Below are 21,150 nucleotides of genomic sequence, written 5' to 3' on the forward strand. Positions count from 1 at the left end.
ACGTAGAGCTGTGCATCATGTGTGTATCTATAGTAACTAATTGTATTTCTTCTTATAACTTGAGCTAGTGGGAGCATGTAGATATTAAATAGGAGAGGTCCAAGGATTCAACCTTGGGGATCCTCACGTGTCATTTTCCTTCCATTTCAGTTATTTACCATTTATCGTTTGTCCATCGCATACAATCCCAATAAAGTAGTGAGATTTGGTTATAAATTGAGAAAAATGGGTGGAAAGTTCCAGAGATGTCTGTTTCTACAAGGCGCATAGTCATCTCATTAACAGAAGCAAATGTTTGGGTAAAGATCCGGAAGCCACTTTGCTCTGGATCATCGGTGGGAAAGTTTGACTGAAGCGTTTGGATCTTTTATCAGTCCACAGAGAGCCGCTTGTCTGATTTCCTGTCCTTTGTTCATGAAAAGCAGAAAGCAGAGCATTATCACCCAGAGCAGTCCGGTCCAATCCCACTGATCTCACCCGGCTCTGGCCGCTCTCAGACTTCACGTGGCAGCATCCGCAAATATTTAGCTTGCGATTTCAGCCTGACATTTGCTCACCGCCTTCTCCTTTCTGTCTCCCAGCCAACCTCCAGGAGAAGCTCACCGACTTCCTGCCCAAGCTGCTGGACTGCTCCACGGAGATCAAAAGCTTCCACGACCCCCCCAAGCTGCCCAGCTACTCCACCCTGGAGCTGTGCGAGCGCTTCGGCCGCATCATGGCCGCCGTCGGCCGGGCGCCCGGCGAGGGGAGATGAGCTCGGGATGCGCCGCGCCGCCTCTCCCTCACGGACCTCCATCAACCCACGCCTTCCTTCTCAGTCCAGGGGTCGCCGCTTGCTTCTCGCCGTTATTCTTCTGTTACTCTTTATTACATATTTTTTTGCTGCTATAGGTTTTATCATCCTAAATATTATTTCCACACTTCTCTTTAAAACAGAACAGTCGAGGAAGGATGAGGCGGGGAGGGAAAACAGTATTGAGAAGAGTTGAAAGCAATCACATTGTGCTTCAGCTTTGCAACATAAGAGAAAAAAAACAAGAAGCTTCGAGGTTTTTCATAGTTAATATTGTCGTTGCTGTTTGATTCAAGCTTCCCTAGCCACACTAATAATCCTTTCTGAAACCCCCCCACCCCCCGCCCCTCTTTGTGGAATGGACCCTCCGGTTCTCTTGCCACCTGTTTGGTACAGTATTACCATGTTTTATTTTTCTAAGAAAGTAAGGAGGAGAGCCTTCAGATGTCTCCGAGGATCTCACATGGGTCTCATGTCTTTGTGAACTGTGCCAGAACGAGATGTTTTAAGTGCTGTGGTAGACGGCCGCAGGTTTCCTGGGGCTTGTTAATAATTTGAGAGAATAAAAATTTTATTTATGGCCCTTTTAGGCCAACTAAATGATTGTTTTTTGCCTCAATTTGATCTTTATTTTTCGTCCTTTGCCATTGCTCGTTACGTTCACAGACGGTTGGCAGGTAAGTAAAAGTTCTGCTTCTGATTGTAGGGTCCTATAGGTTCTCACAGAGGAGCGGTGAGAACCTAGAGCAGCTTTTCTGCAGCTGCTCGTTAGAAGTAACTATTCATACAAAGTAAAACAAATTTCAAAACGGCTTGTGGCGCAAATAATAAAAATGCTAAATAATTTCAGCTTAGTTAAAATTTTAAGTCCATTGGTGTTCTTTTAATACAGACTTCCATGAATGTAGAGCAATAGAGTCAAGCCAGGTTTTTGGTCAAGCTTTGATTTTTCTATATTTTCAACCAGAATTCAAATGCCTCTCACATTTTGTTGCGTTCCAACCACAAACCTCAATGGAAAGAAAAAAATAATAGAAATAACTGCGCCCCGAAGGCGGGGCTCGGTCCACTCAGGTGTTTGGCACAGCTGAATGGTTGCCACAGGAGAGGACTTCTCTAACCTACACGAAAGAATCAAGGCAACACTTCAGGTATGATTTTGATCAGGGAATAAGATAACGTAATGTAATTCTCAAAAAAGTCAATTTAACACAATACACAATTTGTCAGGCATTTATTGGAAATAAATGGCAACAGATTGAGTCAGTTTGGAGCAGTAGAAGAAGAAATCAGATCGTTCGGTTGGGAACTGGACATATTTTGTCCTTCCAAAACAATGCAGAAAGTGTAGTTGTTTACAAAATGCATTTTGATGAGATTTCAGTTTGTAATCTTTCTTCCCAAATTGAAAATAAAAGTTGTACTGTGGGCCATATTTGAGTCATTCTTGAAAGGCATCAGGAGGCTGCAAATGGCCCCCGGGCCACACTGTGGGCACCCCTGGGAAACGGGGGTCCCAACTATTGCTTTTAAACATGTACTTCTATGACGTAGTTTTTTTTACGAGCCAATCAGAGTTCCCCGTCCTTTCATCACTTCACGTCTCTCTCTCTCTCTCTCTCTGTGTGAATCATGGAGGTTTTTCTGAGGCTTCAGGGGGAATTCACGCCGCCTCCGTTAGCTGATCTCTGAGCATCTGCAGTCGGCGTGTCACCCGACACTCCCTCCCTGCGGTGGGCCGCATCTATCAATGCAGATCAATAACCCGCCGCTATGTGCGAGTGTGTGTGAGAATTTAACTGCCGCTATAAGATCCAGCCAGTAACATGAGGTGCAGATCTGTATGTTGTCCTTGTTTCACCCTTGTTCAGAGAGAGAGAGAGAGGGGAGCAGAAAGAAAAAGCTGGAGTCCTCATCTGCTGAGCTGTGTTTTTGGTTTGTGTGTAACCACCTTTGACTTTGCCCATGCGGAGAGATAGGCATGTTTAAGTGGACATTGTTGGCTTGCAAATGTTTATGAGGCATTAATTATCTTTTTTTGGCAGTGGCGTCCCCTCATTTTGCTCATTATTTCTATTGACTTGACGTGGGGCACGAAGCCAGGCGCGGTGCTGATTATAGAGTGGAAACAGAGGCTGTTTAAATGATACTGATAGACTGACTTAATGAGTGGTTTGAACTGCTTTTCCAGCTACATCAAGAATTACCGACATATGGACCCATTTCATGACCTGCAGTTTAATGGGGCAAACGCACAAGCTTATCTGATTATGCGTCGTATGGAGAGCGATGTATGCTGATGTTTTGAACCGCGATTTGATCAAGACGAGCTTGTGTGTTCAGGCATGTCATCATTGCGCTGTAAAGAACCATTTTCTAGCTTACTCGGACATTTTCAATTCGCAGAAGAGACGAATTCAAGACGTGTTGGAGTTCAGTGAGGGGCTGTCTTTCTACTGCTGAGAGGAATGCTGTTGCCACCGGGGCAGAGCTTGCCCAACAGTGGCAGCAGGTGGTTGTAAGACCATCTGTACATTTTGTGAGGTAAAGACTAGTGGTTGATGCTTTTGCAAAAAAAAAAAAAAAGCCTTTTGTCCAAGAACAGACTTAAATTCTGTCTACCAAGATCCAAGCTGAATGTTTCCTTTTAAACTGATGATTATCCTCCTATTAGCCTAATATTAAGAATGTTCTCTTTTTTTGTTTTCTTCTTAAACCATGTCTTCAAGTTTCTGCAGGTACCAACCCCAACCATTAATAATAGGCTACAAAGGTGGTTTACCCATTTTTCCCCCCTCAAAGATGACAGTTCAACAATATTCTTCCTGGATTTAATGGAAAAACCTGGAAAGCTCTGAATAACAATTTCATTTAACTTAGTTCCTTTGTTCTTTTATTTACTTTTAACTAACAAACCCTTTAATTATAATAATGAACTACTTCAGTTTAATTTAAAAAATACTTTATTCATCCCAAAGGAAAATTAGATGTCATAGCTCATATCATCCAAGTATCTTCAAAGAGTCGCTGTGGGCAGGAAGGAGCTCCAGTAGCAGTCACTCTTGCAACGAATCTAAAGAAGCCTCTGACTGAAGACGCTGTTACTGCATGACGGTCATGGCAGGCTAACAGCTCAACTTCCAGGAAGAAAGACGATATTCCACATTAATGTGTCCATCAGACATTGGCGAGCTCTGCTAATTAGCCTCATTTGCTAATCTGATCAATTGTATCTGATCAGTTCCAGAGAACTGATCAGATTTTAGTCAAAGGAATGATGAGATAGAGCAGTTAGTAACTCCAGGACATTTCCTCTGAAAGTCTCTGCTCAGGTCAGTTCAGGTGATCCTTGATCAGTGGTCTCTCGGGTCTGATTTAATTACAGGTTTCTCCCTATTTAAACAATTACTCCTCCTCGTTGTCGGCACATGTTCGCTTACACTGAAGAAAACTTAGCATTGTACGATCAAACTAACTGATCTGAACACTGAACCAGATTGCGTATCAATAAATCCAGAATTTGTGTGCAATAGTTTTTAAACTACTGAAATTCTTTAAAAAATTATCTTTTTGTTTTGGTTTGATTTTCGTTCCCCTGAGAAAAAAACTTTATAGAATCGCATATAACTGCAGCTACATCTCTGGGTGTGCAGGTTTGCGTCTCTACTTGCTTTGCACACTTTTAGACTGAAATTCTTGCCTAGTCGTCTTTGCAAAATTAGCTCAATGTGAGTCCGATTGGATGGAGAACATCTGTGAATTGTAAACGGGGAAAAAAGAAAAGCAGTAAATTTCCAGGGGAAAAAAAACAAAGGATTCTTTATATTCTTTATTTCTTTATAGAAAACAGAATATATATATTTTTTGTCTGGTCATTTTATCTTTCTTCCTTGTTTTAAAAAATGTTTTGGGAATAAATCAGGACTGAATTGGTTCCACTGCCGTGCCACCACAGATGATTTCAAATAATCTTTTCTTGTCTGTTTTTTTTCCTCCTGAAAAAGACATGACTTTCCAGCTGACTCAGCATTTCGTGTTTACACTCTTGGGCTGCGAAGCAAAAAAAAAAAAGAAGCAAATAAACCTGCAGACATGCAGCGGGAGCTTGGCCTTGTGCAGCTGCACTGGCTCATTCAGACCAAAGCCCCTCAAAAGCCAATTCATGTTCAAACTGCCGAAAACTCGTAGCCGTCCTGTAAAAAAAACCCCCAAAAAACCCCGGCATTCTTCACATTCACTTTTTCAACCTCTTTCTCCATGTGGGTCTTTAACGGCTCCCTGCACTGAATATCCGTCAACAATGACCTCTTTATAGTGCGGCCTGAGAAAAGCTGATGGCAAAGAAGGGATTCCAAACCGCTGCTTGTTCGTTTAGCGTTTAAAGGCGCTTTCTGGGAGCCCTGCCCTGCATGGCCTGTGTTTTATGCTCACATCAAAGTTGTTTGTGGAGAACAATACTACCTGGGCACCGTGCCAGTCCAGCGGCTGGTGTTTCACAGCAACTGCTGCCACACGGGGGTGAGACGGGGTGGGAAAGTTGGTGAGAGAACGAGGGGACTGAGGTGAGGAGAGGGGATGGATGGGTGAGGAAGTCTCTCAAGGTGGCACTTCCATGGAGACGCAGTTGGGCCAAACATGGCTTCCATCAGTGGACGAACAATAAATGCGGCCGCTTCATTACTGGATGCCCAGGAGCCGCAGCTGAAAGTGCTGAGATGTGCTTCTTTGGGCTGTCAGTGGGAGCACCACTAATCACCATTTAGTGGTAATGACTGATGTTGAGCATAAATCTCTTCTCACATGGTTGGATGTGTTGTGGCTGTTGGATCGACTGCCCAGAGGGATAAGCAGAGCAGACTGCTGAGTTTATTTTTCATGAGAAACTTCAATCTTTGGTCTCGGGTTTAATGTGCTAATGAGCCATGCTTTTGCACTGGGAATGTAAAGATATCCCTACAGCGTTGCTTGAATTTGTCGAGTTTTTTTGTTTAGCTAGGCTGAGGTCTGTATTTTTCTTTTTCATCCGTTCTGTTTGCAGATTTGATGCTGGGTTAAAACTCTTTCTCCTGTAGCTTAATCCAAGCGCAAGCCGAAGACGGATACTCCTCTGGTGTAACATTATAGAACAGCTACAGAATTTATTAGGTGTGCAATGATAAATCGGCCCAATTTCTTTAACTTTGGTAGATTGGCCGATACTTCCATGAGAAATGGACCTTGTCTACCTCCAAAACGAAATTTCGTTCTGTATACACCCTGTGCATGCAAAATGACAATAAAGTCAGTCTAAGTCTAAGTCTAAAAGGAATGAAAATCAGCCAGTGCCTCCTTTTGCTCTGCCATGAGAGAGCAGGTTCTGTTTGGATGTGATTTTGTTGCTTGATTTCCCAACTTTTCATCTGTTATCTGAAAACAACTGCAATTGCTGCCAAAACATCCCTTCACCCAGAACCTGGAACGTGGGCTGTGGTATGTGGCACCAAGTTGTCAGCAGGAGTTTCTTTACATCCTGTATGTCATGAGGTAGCGGGCTGTATGAATTGAACTTATTTCCCCAGCACATCCTGAAGATGCCCAAATGGATCGAGATCTACACCTCCAACAAGTTATTGTACTGCTCAGACTCCTCCTGAACCGCCTGCTGAAGGAGGTCACAGACAACAGGGAACAGTGTTTCCACGCACAGAAACACTGTTGTTGCATCCTCTGGAGTAGGTGGTGAGTATCAAACTAACATCTACATGGATGGCAGAACCCAAGGTTTTGCCAGAAGAATATAAAAACATTGTCCATCATCGCATTGGTGTATATCTCCAGCAGCCATTCGGTGAGAGGTGGGGTAGACCCTGGACAGGACAAACAACCACATCACACATGCACACACGTTTGCGTGGCTATCTTTGTGGGGACTTTCCATTGACTTCCATTCAATTCTACAGCCTTAAACCTTATCCTAACCCTAACCAAAGCACAATTCACACCTCAATCCTAACTCTAACCCCTGATCCAACAACGGCGTTTCCCCTTGTGGGGACCAGGCTTCAGTCCCCACAGCGTATTATGTGTCAGGAAAATGGTCCCCACAAGGTATTACAAATAAACGTACTCATACCTAAGGACTATTTAGAGAGACCAATTAACCCAACAGTGAATTTTTTGCGACTGTGGGACAAAGCTGAAGTGCCTGGACACATGCGCAGTGAGAACATGCAAACCTCATGATTAAAGACCCAATAAAGACCCTGCTGCTACCAACTGTGCCACTGTGCAGCCCCAGCCCACTGCACCTGGATATCCACAAAGAAAACAAGAATCACAAGACCACTTCCTTGGGAGTTTTCCTTTTTACTGTCTCCACATGCATTCCACATAATAAATTTCTGCAAAGTTAATGACCGGATGTAATCATCTGGGTACTCGTAGAAACAGTGATGCCCGTTGGCATGATAAACTGAACTTCACCACATCACTGAATCCATGACTCTCTCACTGGGTTGTCACTGCTACTTTTTGTTAAGTTTTGTTTTTAAGATGTGAGTTACTTTAATGACAGGTGACTGCTTGTAAAACCCAAGACCAAGGCTCGTTATAACCAGTCAATCCCTTCATGTATATCTCTTCTCTCATCAGACAGTAGATTTAGAATGAAACAGATACAAGCTGGATACATCTGACCCCGTAACCCTTTTTAATGACCCAGAATCCGATTTCTATATCACAAAAACCTGTAGTTGTGGTTATTACCCCATGCCATCACTTCCAAGAAGTCGTCTTTTTCACAAAAATACTCAAATCCAATGACAAAGTTATTTTCTTTGAGAGGCAGCCAACGAGGAGTGAAGGGAGAATGAGGTGTGAAGGAAGCAAAGCAGTAGCAGCAGTGGCAGTGCAAGAACTCTCACCAAAATCACTCCTGATGCACAGCACTCAATTTTCCGTTTAGGCCAGCTCTCAATCAGCAAAAAGAGTCTCTTGGCTCCCAGTCAGAGGAGAAACGGACTCATGCATTCGATATATTTTAAATTCACTGGAAGCCAAGGCCGTAAATCATTACCTAAGGCCTTTCGGTTCACAGTTTTCTTCTTCAAATTGCCCTCCCTCCCACCACTTCATGGCACAGATTACTGAGGAACTTACTGAGAGCATTGTTCCCCTTGCCAGCTCACTTGGCATATGTCGCCCTATTTCAAACCCTGCGGCTGTTACACAGGAGGAGTCAATAAGCAGCACTGAGGTTATTTATGAGGTTGTCCTTAAATAACCTTTGTATACCCACAGTTTGACCAATGTCTCTGAAAGTATGGGTACTGTTGGCACCAACTAATAGGAAGTCGACTACATATATATAAATAATTAGAGTAATAATTATATAAATCATTCTATATATATATATATATATATATATATATATATATATTCTGTAAGTATATTTTCATGTACATTTGGTAATTTATAGGCACATTTGAGCAAATCTTCTGTTTAGCAATTTAGCTACCTTTGAAAATGTTTACACACTTAGCTTTCTCTAAGCTAAGTGTAGGGAAGCTACGCTACCCTAAGCGTAGCTTCCCTAACCTTATAATTTATTTCCGGATAAATTATAAGGTTCCAATTTACTTGTCTGTTTTGTAAAGTTTTCAGTTGAGTAAATATTGACATTTATGTTCATGTTTTGGTTATCGACTGTTACAAATTCTTCAAGACGGTCGAGCAGCTTCATCTCCTCTCCTCACGTTCTCTCTCTTCCCCATCTCTCAGTAGCATTTCAAACGAGACAAATTCACGAACAAAGTAAAACTTTGGAGAGTAGAGATCAAAATTTGAACATAAACAGAAACTCTAAGGACATGATAGAACGTTCTAATATAAATATATAAATTGGTGCTCCAGGTTTGTAGTCTTTTAAGGGTGTGTATCATTTGAACTGAGGCTAGTGCTTTATCGTTAGCTTCCATTAATAGCGGAACTAATGTTTGAGTAGTGATTTAAAACTCTGGTGAATGTACAGCTCAAGACAACGTGTGGTGATCCTTGCTTTGAACTTTAACTGGGTCATGCTGGAGTGTTGTTTGTTGAGTGATTTCGTGTCCCTTACTGATTCGAATGTCTCCAGGTTCTGTCCAATGATTTTCTGGCCGTACTGATGAGTGTATTGAATCTGCTGGCATCTCTGTGCAGTGATGCTGTTCCCTGCAGCAAATCACAGTATAAAAGATGGCACCTGCCTGCCAGCTCCAGCATCTCACTGCTTACATTACGGAAAATGAGGTCAGTGTTTTTGTTGCTGTCTAGGCTGTTAAGATGCTCAGCCAAGTACTTCTATAACTGCAAACCTCTTTGCAGAAAGTGAGATTTCTTTATCTGACCCTAACAAGTTGGTGTGTTATTACATCAGCAGCACACATGCTACTTTACAAGATGTTAGCAAACATGCACCTGCAGCATTGGATATAGAAAATGAAAACATGTTAGCATCAATTAGCTGACAAGTACATTATCGAGATCTTCTGCTGCTAACGGTAGTTAGTAGAACATTTAGCAAATCCCAGTAGCTCTTCAACAAACAAACTGGAGCAAGAAAAAGTTGGATATGATATTTTTCTAGGATCTGAGTTCTATTTTGGGATTGTTTTGTATATGTGGGTTTGGGATTATAACACTATATTTGAAGAATTGCATAATGGTAAGATGTAAGAATACTCTCTGTCCGCTCATATAAAAACAAATTTTTTTCTTTGTAAAAGATGAAGCACAAATTGAAAAAGACTGGGCGAAATCAGGTTAAAAGATGCAAAACCCCTGAAATTTAAAAGCCTCTACACTTTCCTTCAACTGTGGCTCTTAACAAAGATGAGCAGAAATAGCACATCATTTTACCCACCTGTCGATAAGGTATTTACTTCTATTTGTGGCGCTGCAAGTCTCATTTTTGTGAGAGAGCCTGTCAACACATTAAGTAAGAAAGCGACGCATGTGGAGCAGGTACAGCAGTGTACACACAGTGCAGATGAGACATGCTAGAGGTGTTAGGAGTGAAGGTGTCATCGAATATGATGAGTGCTAAGAAAAGCAAGGTGAGACATCTCTGTCTATTTTAAACACAGGTGGCAGGACGCATGAAAGGCAGTCAGTTTCAGAAGAAATCAGTGTTTGTTTATGCTTTAAGTTAGCTTAGCGCTGAGCACAGAAACCTAAAATATGCATCATTTATTACTAATAACTTATTTCTTAAAGTATAATAGAAGACGGCTAGAATATATATTTAGCTCCAAAAAACTTCTGGAGATGATGGATCACTGAACTTGAAGATGTGTTTGCTATTTGCTGTTTAAAATAAATATTTCTTCTAAGAATTAAGGTTTTTTTTTTATTTTTGTAAGCAGTCCTAGTTAATTGTATTTCAGACTTTTTTTAAAAGGGTCCTCAAACGTTTCATGGCAAACTCTCATGTTTCTGGGTTTTGCTATGGCGTATGAGAGTTTATTGTAGATAGAAAAATAAAAGGAGGAGTAAATGTCTGCCATAAAACTCATAAATTTTCTAGAAAAAAAACAAGGAAATTTCTGAGCTCCAAAAGTTGAAAGCTTGCTAGAAAAAAACTTAATTTTTTAGATTGATCTCAGAAATGTTCTAAAAAAAAACAACCTGGGAAATTTCTTGGTTTGAAAAGCCAAAATTCTGCTAGAAAAAATATAGAACGTTTGAGACTGATCCCAGAAATTTTCTAGAAATACATGAAAACTTCTGAGTCTCAAAAGACGAGCATTTTTGACTTTTGAAACACATAAAATTTCCATGTTTTTCTGAGATTAATAGATCAATATTAATCAACATTTGAGGGTTTTTTTCTTGCAAATTTTCAACTTTTTAAGCTTAGAAATTTTGACTCTATTTTTCTCAAATTTCTGAGATTAATCTCCAGATTTTTGACAAATTTATTCTCCACGTTTTTATATCTGTAATCAGTCCGATACATTTTGCTAAACATCGGGTGGATTTGTGTTGTTTCAAATAGAAGCCTTATGTGCTGATGCTCAGCCCCAAATATTTTTTACAAAAAATTGCTGCAAATTGGTTTTTTTTATTATTTAATTTCACACAGTGTCATGTAAAGTCATAGAAGAACTTGGCTGTGCATCTTAACAGGCTGCAGGATCACCAACAATGACCTCATTTCTGTAATGTAAGCAGTGAGATGCTGGAGATATCCTCCCAGTCTGAGCTGGCAGGCAGGTGCCATCTTTTATACTGTGATTTGCTGCAGGGAACAGCATCACTGCCCAGAGATGCCAGCAGACTCAATAAACTCATCAGTACGGCCAGAAAATCATTGGACAAAACCTGGAGACATTCGAATCAGTAAGGGACAGGTAATCACTCAACAAACAACCCTCCAGCATGAACAATCCAACCCACAGGCTTCAAGGAAAACCAGCAGAGACAGCAGAGCTATTTCTTCCACAGACACTTTCTGCTCTACTGTCATAAAGAAGAACTCTGTTGTTTGCCAGCTCAGAGAGCTCAGAAAGCTATCAAGCTGTAAAGTATCCAATTTTGTGGCTGTAGAAGTGGTAATGCTGTAATGGCGCGGTTGCAGTGATGTTGCTGACCATTTCCAATTCCTCAACAACTGTGTGCCCAACATCTGATACTGTACTCTGATTCACCAGACCTCAGTCCAACAGAGCACCTTGTGGTGGAATTAAATATTAGCATCATGAATAAGCAGTCAACAATTTTTCAGTGGCTGATTAATACTATATGGATCACAATTTATAGCTTTAATAATTCTGAGGAGTTTTAAGTCCAAAAGGGGGGGATCAGAACTGGCTAGTACAATAGTAACAATAACAAGATGTCCCTAATTAAATGGGTAGCAAGTCTGTTAATTCTGACCAAGTCAGTTGCAAATCTGCTTTTATGCAAAAAACCCCCAAAACAAACAAAATAACAAAACAAAACAAAACAACAACAAAAAAACTGTCTTAAGTATTACCCCCCCACAAAAAATGGGGGGAGGGGGGGTCAGTGACACAGAGACGGTGACACAACCAAAGATAGTTTAATTTCTGTCTATTAACAGAAATTAACAGACAGATTAATTTCTGTCTATTAACAAAGACAACGTGTAAATCTGATCTAGTCCAGAGAACCCAGAAGCGCTTCAAGCTGTTCAGTCTGAAGGTCATTATTAAGGTAAATTTGTACCAGAAATTGTTTGTTTCTTCCTTTTACATTATGATATTCAGAAGAAAGCGAATTACCTCGCGAGCTCAACCGCACACTGAAGGGGCGGGGCCAAGTGTCACTGTCCGGGTTTCCCACCCACGTTTTCACGGGACACAGGTGTTTCAGGTAAGAAAAATGAAAGACATGTATTTTTGAAAAAGTGCGCACTTAAACGCTCTATAATAATAGCATAAATATATATTGTAGCTGTTTCCAAGAAAATCTTGACCCAGTTTAACTCCTATTATTCACCGCCTACAGGATGAATAAATTCGGACTTTCCGCCTCACGACGCTTCTTTCCGCGGGATAATTAGAGGTTAGCAATCAACATTTTGCTGGTTCTTCAGTCAAATTCCTACTGGGTATGCATGCTTTTCTCACCTCTTAGTGCTGCATTTATTTATAAATAAATTAATTTGTGTATATTAAGATGCAAATGTTATACTACACATGTAGTTATTAGTTATTAGACTTCTGAATTTGCAAGCTACGTTAGCGCTGACCTTATTTTGGGGAAATTTCACAGACCTCTGACCAGCCATATGGTTTAAATTTTATAGTGAAAGAATATTGCGGGGAGGATAATTTTATGTTGTACGGAGCCCGGTAGGAGGTATTGGGGGGTAAAAAAAAAAAAAATTGCGTTTCCTCACAATATACTTACTGCAAAATTTGCTGGTCTACTTTGCATACAGTCACGAATGTCAATTTAAAATTTCAAATATATGCACATTTAAAAGAGCCTCGGTGAAAACATGTTTATTATTATTAACTCTTTGGTGCAAAAAACTGATTGGAAATCAATTTATTCACCTTATGTTTATGTTTATGTAAAGCTGAGATGGAACTGGAAAACAGCCCTTTAAACCATTCAGACTATCAACACAAAAAGACACAATCAAAACTGTCAGATGACTGATTACCCCGTGATAATAACTCCCAAATAGTGCAAATAGTTTGCTGTACTTTTATTTCTTTCCTTCTTATGGAAAGTTTCAGTTTATATCATAGGTTTGTGGTGCATTTCCTAAAGAAAAAGATATATAACTTTAGATATTTCACAAGATATTAACATACGTGGAAGAAGCTTACAAAAACTTTATAGAATAGAATAGAATTACTTTATTCATCCCAGCAGGGAAATTATTTCGCAGTTACAGCAGCATAGAGACAAGACACACAACAACCACCACTGAGTAGCAATGTAGACAAGATAAAATAAGAATAAAATATAACATACTGTCAATATAAAAAGCAGCTTAGAGCAGTCCTTACAAGGATTCAAAATGCAGATACAGTATGTATATGTAAATATATGTACAGCAAGTGTGCCACAGTGCAGTTGTGTGAAATTGGACTGATTAGTGCAGAACAATGATTTAGCTTTTATTGTACAGTGAGATGGCATGTGGCAGGAAGGATTTCCTGTATCTGTCCCTACGACAGCAGAGCTGGAGCAGAATATGTGAGAAGGTGCTCCGCTGTCTGTCCACTATGTGGTGGAGAGGGTGCTGTTTATTGTCCATAATAGACAGAACCTTCTTCAATGTCCTCCTCTCCACCACAGTTTCCAGGGACTTATGTAATAACAGAAAGTACGATGACAACCGTAAGAAAGGCTTACAGTATTCAATTATGCCGCATGATCAGTACATTATTGCGAGGTAACGCAACTCAAAAAATAACTAAATTCTCCATGTCCCCTAGGGGGCTCCGTAATGTTGGATGCTTTTTATTATTCATTAAACAATGGAAGTTTTTTTTTTTTTTTGCTCTATATTTAACAAAAACTGCAATGAGAACAATTTCTTCCCAGCCTTGGTAAGATTTAGATGTAAACTCTTGCTCTGTGTGTTTTACGTTTCACACTAATTTACACATCTGTCATCATGTGTGCATATGATTCAATTACGTCTTTTTGAAACGTGTCTATTAGGTATAAGGTGCCAAAGTAATGTGAAATTATCTGTCAGTTGTCAAAATTAGTACTACTCCAGCAGTTCTTGGGCAAGAAATATTGACAGAAATATTGACCCACTCTTAACTATTCACCTAACCACTTGAGTTTATTCATACTAGTTTCATTTATACTGTAATTTTAGTGAAACTGTCTAAAAACATATCAACATGGCTCACAATTGGCCAGCAACCCAGAAATGTATTTCGACCCAAGAATGATGAGTGTTTTATAGACCAACATCATAATTTTAAAATATGTTCTTTGGTAAACTGAGGTCCAGTGTAATGATTTAAGAACGTGTGATATAATGCCTCTTCCTGGTGTTGATTCAGGTGTCTGGCAGCAGCATATTGGATAAGCTGCAGTTGCCTGATTGAATTTTTCAAATGTTTCAGTAAAGAAACCTATGCTGTAGTCTGTCCTTCTGAAAACATCATCTTGTTTCGACATGAAGCTCTTCATTCTGACTCAGTTTTTAAGGTGATAGCAAGCTGGTTTGGTAAGAGATTTTATTTCATGCTCTGTAGCCTTTAAGCCCCACTGAGTCTAGAAGTGAGCAGTGCATAAATAGGAATTGAGCTCTGACTGTTTATAACCTGCGGGGGACAGTAGTGGGCTAGAGATCTGTCAAAGCTTCCCTCAGACCAAGAACAAGAGTAAGAAAGGAGAGAAAAGCAACTCAAAATGGTTCTAAACCAGAAGTTATGTACTGTTCAGAAAAAATACAGGAACCTCATAATAAAATGATCAGAATAATGAGAACAAGTAAACAGATAAAACAAGTAAATTTAAGTAATAAAAAATAAAAATAAGAAATGAGAGAAATCAATTATAAGAATTATAACTTAGGAAATACATGTTGATTGGATTTGGAAGAAAACACTGGAGGTAACTGGGTACATACATATTGTGTATGCAGAAAGGTAAAATGAAATAAAATTCAACGAAAGAATAACATATAAATAAATATTATTATAAAAGTGTCTTGAACTTAAGTAAAACTGAGAAAAAACGGAAGACTAAATATGGATCTTTATTCGTCAGGACGATGGGACACACTGAGACAATCAAAGGCATACTGGTCAGACTAAAACTGTAATTTTTATTTATATATATAAAAAAAAGAAAATAAATTATTTTCCTTCCATTTAACAGATGTATACTAATTAGTAAATATAAATAAATGACACTGATGTTTGTGATTCATGCAAAGCACTGTATAAATAATTTGTAGTTTTATTTATGGGAAGTTGATTTATTGGTGGTTGAAATTTTTTTGTTTATACTGAACTCAAAATTTAATCAGAAACGGAAATATTGTTAAAACATGTATTTTAAATTAAACAGAATTATTTTTCATGGCAGATGGAATTTTGTCAACAAATCATTTATGATTATCTGACTTCTCTCCACGTTCTGTCAGTGTATCAATTATTGAGGAGGAATTAGGTGAGGCAAAAATAAAAGGTAATTAATTTATTTGACAAAAGCTGTGACTTTTCCTTTTCCCCTTTTGCAGACAGGAGCTAAAACTCAACCATAAATGGGCATTTTTGCTGTAATAATATTTCAGCCTGTCATGTGGGGGCATTTCTTGCAAAAAATGGACGTTGCTGTGGTTTTAAACCACAGCAAATGGTTTACTTCCATTTGCAGGATCAGCCTGGATAGCTTTTTTCTATAATGGACTTCCAATTTGAACATTTTAACCGCTATAAGGATATCAGAAAAATTTACATTGGTGGTGTAAAGATGGGACATTTCAAAGCTCTTCAGCCCCACAGTTTTGTGTCTCCAATCATTTGGTCATAAAATGTCCCAGAGGGGCCAATAAAAGTCATGAATCAGAATGAAGCTCAGTTTCTAAAACACACAAAACGTCCAGTTTTCATGTCGGGCTAGCTTTACCTGTTGCAATAATGACAACTTCTCTAAACTTCACTAGACCTGGTGAATTCTGAAGCTAAGCTTTGCATTTACCAAACAAATAAAAACAATTACATAAGGAGGATTTGAAAAAGCTGTTTTTGTTAAACGTTCAGCAAAGTTATTGCTGAACGTTTAGCCACAGTGGCAGGTTTGTAAGAGACAGAAATATCAGTTATTTGATATTTCATTACTTTTGTACAAATTTGTACAAGTTTGTTCGACTTATTTTAACCTGCTAACTGCAGATTATCTTTATGCAACTTTAAAGATCTACAAATAGAAATTTAAAGCTATAAATAATATATTAGTAATCAATTTAAAAACGTTGGTGGGTTTGATGTCCTTTCGCATCCAAATTTCTCCTTTATCCTGTGTAAGAAATGCAAGTTCAAATGAATTAGAATATTCTCATTTGCAAAAAGTTAACATTTTAAAATTAGTAACACAAATCAAAGCTTACTTTTACCTTTAAGGTTGAATTAGGCCCTAATGAGAATCCAGTTTGTTTCCAGTTTCCCCACTATCCCAGCATGTCCCTTCAACCCACTGCAGGTAGTGGGAGACTGGAGAACTCTAGCAAACATGGCATCACTTTTGGGACTATAACCATCACTGCACAAGTCATTCTCTCCTCAAGTGTCCACGTTCTTGTAAATATTCTGTTTTGTCATGAACATAAAAGAAACCCTTACAATTTTTACTCATTTGAAAACAATTGAATTTATAATCTATTCTATGTATTCTGTACAGTATAGTATCTATTTATTTGCTTTTGTTTTTTAATTTGTTGATATGCATTGGTGTGTTTTCAGTTGGCCTTTAAGTACAAAGAGCAAGAATATTTTTCCTTTTCTTTTTTCTTTTTTTGTTTCAGTCCACCACAGTACCTTTCATTCATAGTCTAAGGTTGAAATTTGTTTCTCCAAATTTTCTTAGGTTTTTGTACATTCTACATGAGTATGATGTTGTGTTAATTATCAACAAATTATATGACTATCTGTTTAATTTGCATACAGTTAAGATGGGAATAACTTATTTTTCAAGCCTGGATAGAAGTAATAGAAATGATGAAATTAGTCTGTTTACATAACACTTTTATTTCCTTAGTGGTGCATTTGTCAGCATGTCCTGAATGAACTCAATTTCTTTTGCAGCCCGCAAGCTGCAAGTCCTGAGTAGCTGCCAAGTTTGCTTAAGCCCTGCTCAGTTTAGTTTTTTGTTTTTTTTAATAATCAGAACTCATAAAAAACAAGTCTGCATATGAGAGTTGATCTGGGCATTAACTGTCCTGGTTCTTCAGATATGAAACATTATTTTTCTTTAATTGAAGACAAAGTATATCTGGCTTCTGGGATGTAATTTGTGATGCATTTTTGTTTTTTAACAGGATCTTCCTGTCTGTTCCCTGGTTGCGGCAGATCTGCGTAATCATGAGGCAAGTTTCCTTATGTGATTTAATTTAGAGAGTTAGCTGTGAAAAAAAGGTTTCCTTTTATTCACTTTTACAAACCTGCAATCAGTTCTTCTGCTTTAGTATTTGCTGAACATGTGTATACTGGCAAGGAGTGAGTTTGTGTGGGATACACACACACATACACACACACACACCCTCCACACACACACGCACACCCGCCCCTCCCCCTCCCCCTCCACACACACACACACACCCCGACAGTGAGCGAGCAGGAAGGAACCCGTATTAAGAGGGACACTTGAATGAATCAGAAGAATAGGTTTTTGCATGTCAAGCAGCTCGAGTACTAAGCTTTGAATGGACAGACAGAACCACCTTCTCCAGTTCAAATGATGCAAACCTGCACGATTGGAGGAATTTAAACACCTCTGTGTGTTTGTGTCTCATTTCTCTAACCCCTAAATCACCAGAGTTACATTTATTTGCTGTACAAGAACAGCACATAGTTTGTTTTAAAGGAAGTGGAAAGTACACAATCTAACAAGCTCTGAAAACCTTGATTAGATTTTTCAAGCAAAGCATTTCATTCGTATTATTCTGTGTTTTTATATTTCTGGAAGACAGTTCAATGTACAAGATCATATGCAGAAAAAACATATTGTTTTAATTCTAGCCAATTCTCTTCTGTCAAGGGAAATCTTGACATGTTCAAGTGAGGGATTCAGTTAAGTGGGGCTCTATGAAATCTGTGAAAGATTCATGCCGTGGCATAAAGTTCTGGTTTGGTCCACTTTTCTTTCTGCACTCCAGCTGCTTGAGAAACCATAATGTTTTCTAATAGCAGAGCTCAGTGATTGCTGGGAGTTTTGTTTTGGTGTCACTTCTTGAAGTTGCTCTTCGGAACATTGCATTGCACACTTGGTTCCACACATGAACATTGTTCAGGTGTTTATTGGTAAAACCGCTCTGTATTTGTTTGGTACATGTGTGTTGTTGTCAGAGCTGCATCGGGTATTTTTCGTAAGAATACGCAGGGTTTCCCCCAGAAAGTCTGCTAAGCCCGGTAGTAGGTGTGCTGGGCAGTCCACCAGCGGCCCACCATGTTTTTATGTTAAAAATATGAAATGTTACAAAAACTTGTAGGTGCATGAGCAGGCATCATAATTTGGAAATGGTAGCGTGTGATGCTAACAGGCAGGTGGAACTGGTTCACACCCAGTTCAATTCGTCAATTACAAACCTAGCTTAATCAGTCTTTACTGTCACTGTTAAAGATGTATTAAAAAACCCCTTCATTTAAAATAAATGGGGGAAGTGTGTGTGTCAAAAGGGGCCCGCCAGGCTTATAATGCATTGCTGGAAATCCTGACTATCTGTACCAATCAGGAAAATCACGATCCGGTACGTACATGGGTTGTAAAATCATGGTTTGCTATGTTTTAATAAAGATAAAGGAATACTTGTATATTTTTTTACATTATTCAACAGTGAACCCAGAACATTAACCTTTCTACCACTAAATTGATTTTATTAATACATCTTACCACACTACATAATGAGTGGTTTAGAAATAACAAGAGACGTAGTTTCACATGAAAATGATTATTGTTTTAAAGAAATTTTTTTATTAACCCTTTGCTGACAGTTGGTCCTAAGCAACTCACTTCAGATTAGTTTTGATATATAATCCAGTGTTGCAGTCGAACCTCAGTGTATCATAGACGTGCACCTGATGGGAAACCCCCTCCTGACGATAGACGGACTGCCTTGTGTGATCTCATATCTGCTGCTAGAAATACTTCCACTGCACTTAGGGCTGGTTGAATACTACAGGTCACTGGGTATTTATCTCTGTAGCAGTGATGTTTACGGTTGCTGCGACGTCGTGGGTGAGTAATTAAGTCCAGTGTAGAGCAAGTTAAGTATCCTAAACTGTTCAAAATCCCTAAGACAAAGCAACGGTTTGCTCCACCTTTCCTTCTATTAATAATTAAGTTATTTAAACAAACAAGCATACAATTTAACTACTTAAAGGCGAATCCCGAGAGGAACTGAGAATGAACGTTCAAAGTACTATTAAGCAATTAAAGATAAAGTTTGATCAAAAGAAGGGCTGCACAATATACCTCAAATACTTTGTCATCGACAATATCAGTATGTCCAATATTCTCATCGCAAAGGACCGTTTGGAGGGCAATGAAGCTAATATATTCCAAGTGTTATGAACTTGCATTTTTCATGCTAATGTAGTATTTAGCCAGTTGGACGGTCTTATGGCAGAAGATGTTCACACCAGACACTAATGGCACTGCTAAAGGTCAGAGAGTGATGGAAATGCAGGAGAAAGAGAGGAAAGAAGAAAATAGGCATATGTGGCAACTTATCTCATTATTGCAATCTTGACTAATATTATCATAAGATTTTCTAATATTATGCAGCCCTAACAGTAATAATAAAAACATGCAGAGATAAGATGGCATGAGAGCAGCATGTCGTAATGTGCTATTCAAGTTATCTGTTGAAACCTTCTGTATTTTTTTCATGTCACAATGTATACTCTATTTGAAAAAATGGCAATGTTAGATGCAGCCCTAATCAAAACTATCTATCGATGCCTCTCTCTAAAACTAAGGGCGTTTAAGAGTATGTATGGAGTTAATACAAGTATTGGTATTTTTTACACTAAATTCATGATCATGATATTATCACCGTGTCACCAGGGCAAAGAACATTTCTAATCCGTTTTAAAAACTTGTCAAAGACATTGCATATTTAAGATACAGATTGCTATTCTGAACAGACAAAGAAACAAAGAACACTTTTTAACTCTTTTTTTTTTTTTGTCTAACTCAAAATAATTATGAGCCATAGAAAATCAAAAATAGCACTGGTACACCAGGTTGAAAGTCAAGGAGAAAAAGTATGTTTTTTAAAAAGTTTTAAAAACAGGAAGCGATGGAGCCTGTCTGACGTGTAGCGGCAACTTGTTCCACGTTTTAGGAGCCAAAACTGCAAAGGCTCTGTTTCCTCTGGATTTGTAAAATGTCAGTGAACACCATGAGGTCAGTTGATCTAAGAGCACACAATGACATTTAAAGGTGAAGCAGATCAGACAAATAAGAAGGGGCAAGACCATGTAACGAATTAAATAAATAAATAAAATCTGAAGTGGATTATCTGGGAAGTTGTAACTACATGTATGTGCTTTCATTTGCTTGTACAAGTTAAAAATTGAGCATTTTTTTTACCAGCTCTATATGTGAGAGGAAAGCTTGGTTAACTTCAATCAAAAGACCGTTACAATAATCCAGACATGATGTGATAACAGCATGAATCACTGTCGCGAGGTGGCGTCCTATGCAGAGACACAGTCGCCTCAACTAAAAGAAAGAAACTTAACCACTGACATGTGAGCCAGATGTTAGGCTGAGGTCCATTTCACACCTACACTTGTGATGCTGGACTTTTTGTGATCCTGGGAGTCAAACGAAGGGGTACAGCTGGAGTCGTTGGATGACATAGACTCCTGTCAGAGTACATTTTTCCTTTCCTAATATCAGAGATGTAGGAGGAATCTCAATGTTCCTCCTGCCATTGAGAGCTGCCAAATGTTTTAAGCACAATTAAAACATTGTTCCCAGAATCCATTGCTAAAGATATGTCATTAAAAACCCTTAAAACGGCATTTCTGTGATATGTTTTAAACCCAGATGAGAAACGCTTTATATATGGACAGATATAGATTTATTCAAAAATCCCTTCAACTCCAATTTTTTCCAATATTTTGTACAAAATGGTAACTAAAAAACAAAATATTGACATA

The 21,150-nt window shown here is 38.8% G+C and overlaps 1 protein-coding gene across 6 annotated transcripts in view; it reads left to right on the top strand.

Annotated features, from left to right (window-relative positions):
* usp25 (ubiquitin specific peptidase 25) overlaps positions 1 to 1,393 on the top strand; it is a 39,378-nt gene extending 37,985 nt beyond the window's left edge. For 5 of the 6 annotated variants that reach the window (XM_028031266.1, XM_028031264.1, XM_028031267.1 and 2 more), the window contains one exon: positions 582 to 1,393. In XM_028031266.1, coding sequence (XP_027887067.1) covers positions 582 to 754 — 173 coding nt within the window. In that variant the 3' untranslated portion in view covers positions 755 to 1,393. The remainder of the gene's footprint in view (positions 1 to 581) is intronic. The other variant, XM_028031269.1, reaches the window with a different exon arrangement.
* Positions 1,394 to 21,150: the final 19,757 nt, after the last annotated feature.

The sequence above is a fragment of the Xiphophorus couchianus genome, chromosome 11 (genome assembly GCF_001444195.1).
Source record: "Xiphophorus couchianus chromosome 11, X_couchianus-1.0, whole genome shotgun sequence".
In the NCBI taxonomy this organism is placed as follows: domain Eukaryota; kingdom Metazoa; phylum Chordata; class Actinopteri; order Cyprinodontiformes; family Poeciliidae; genus Xiphophorus; species Xiphophorus couchianus.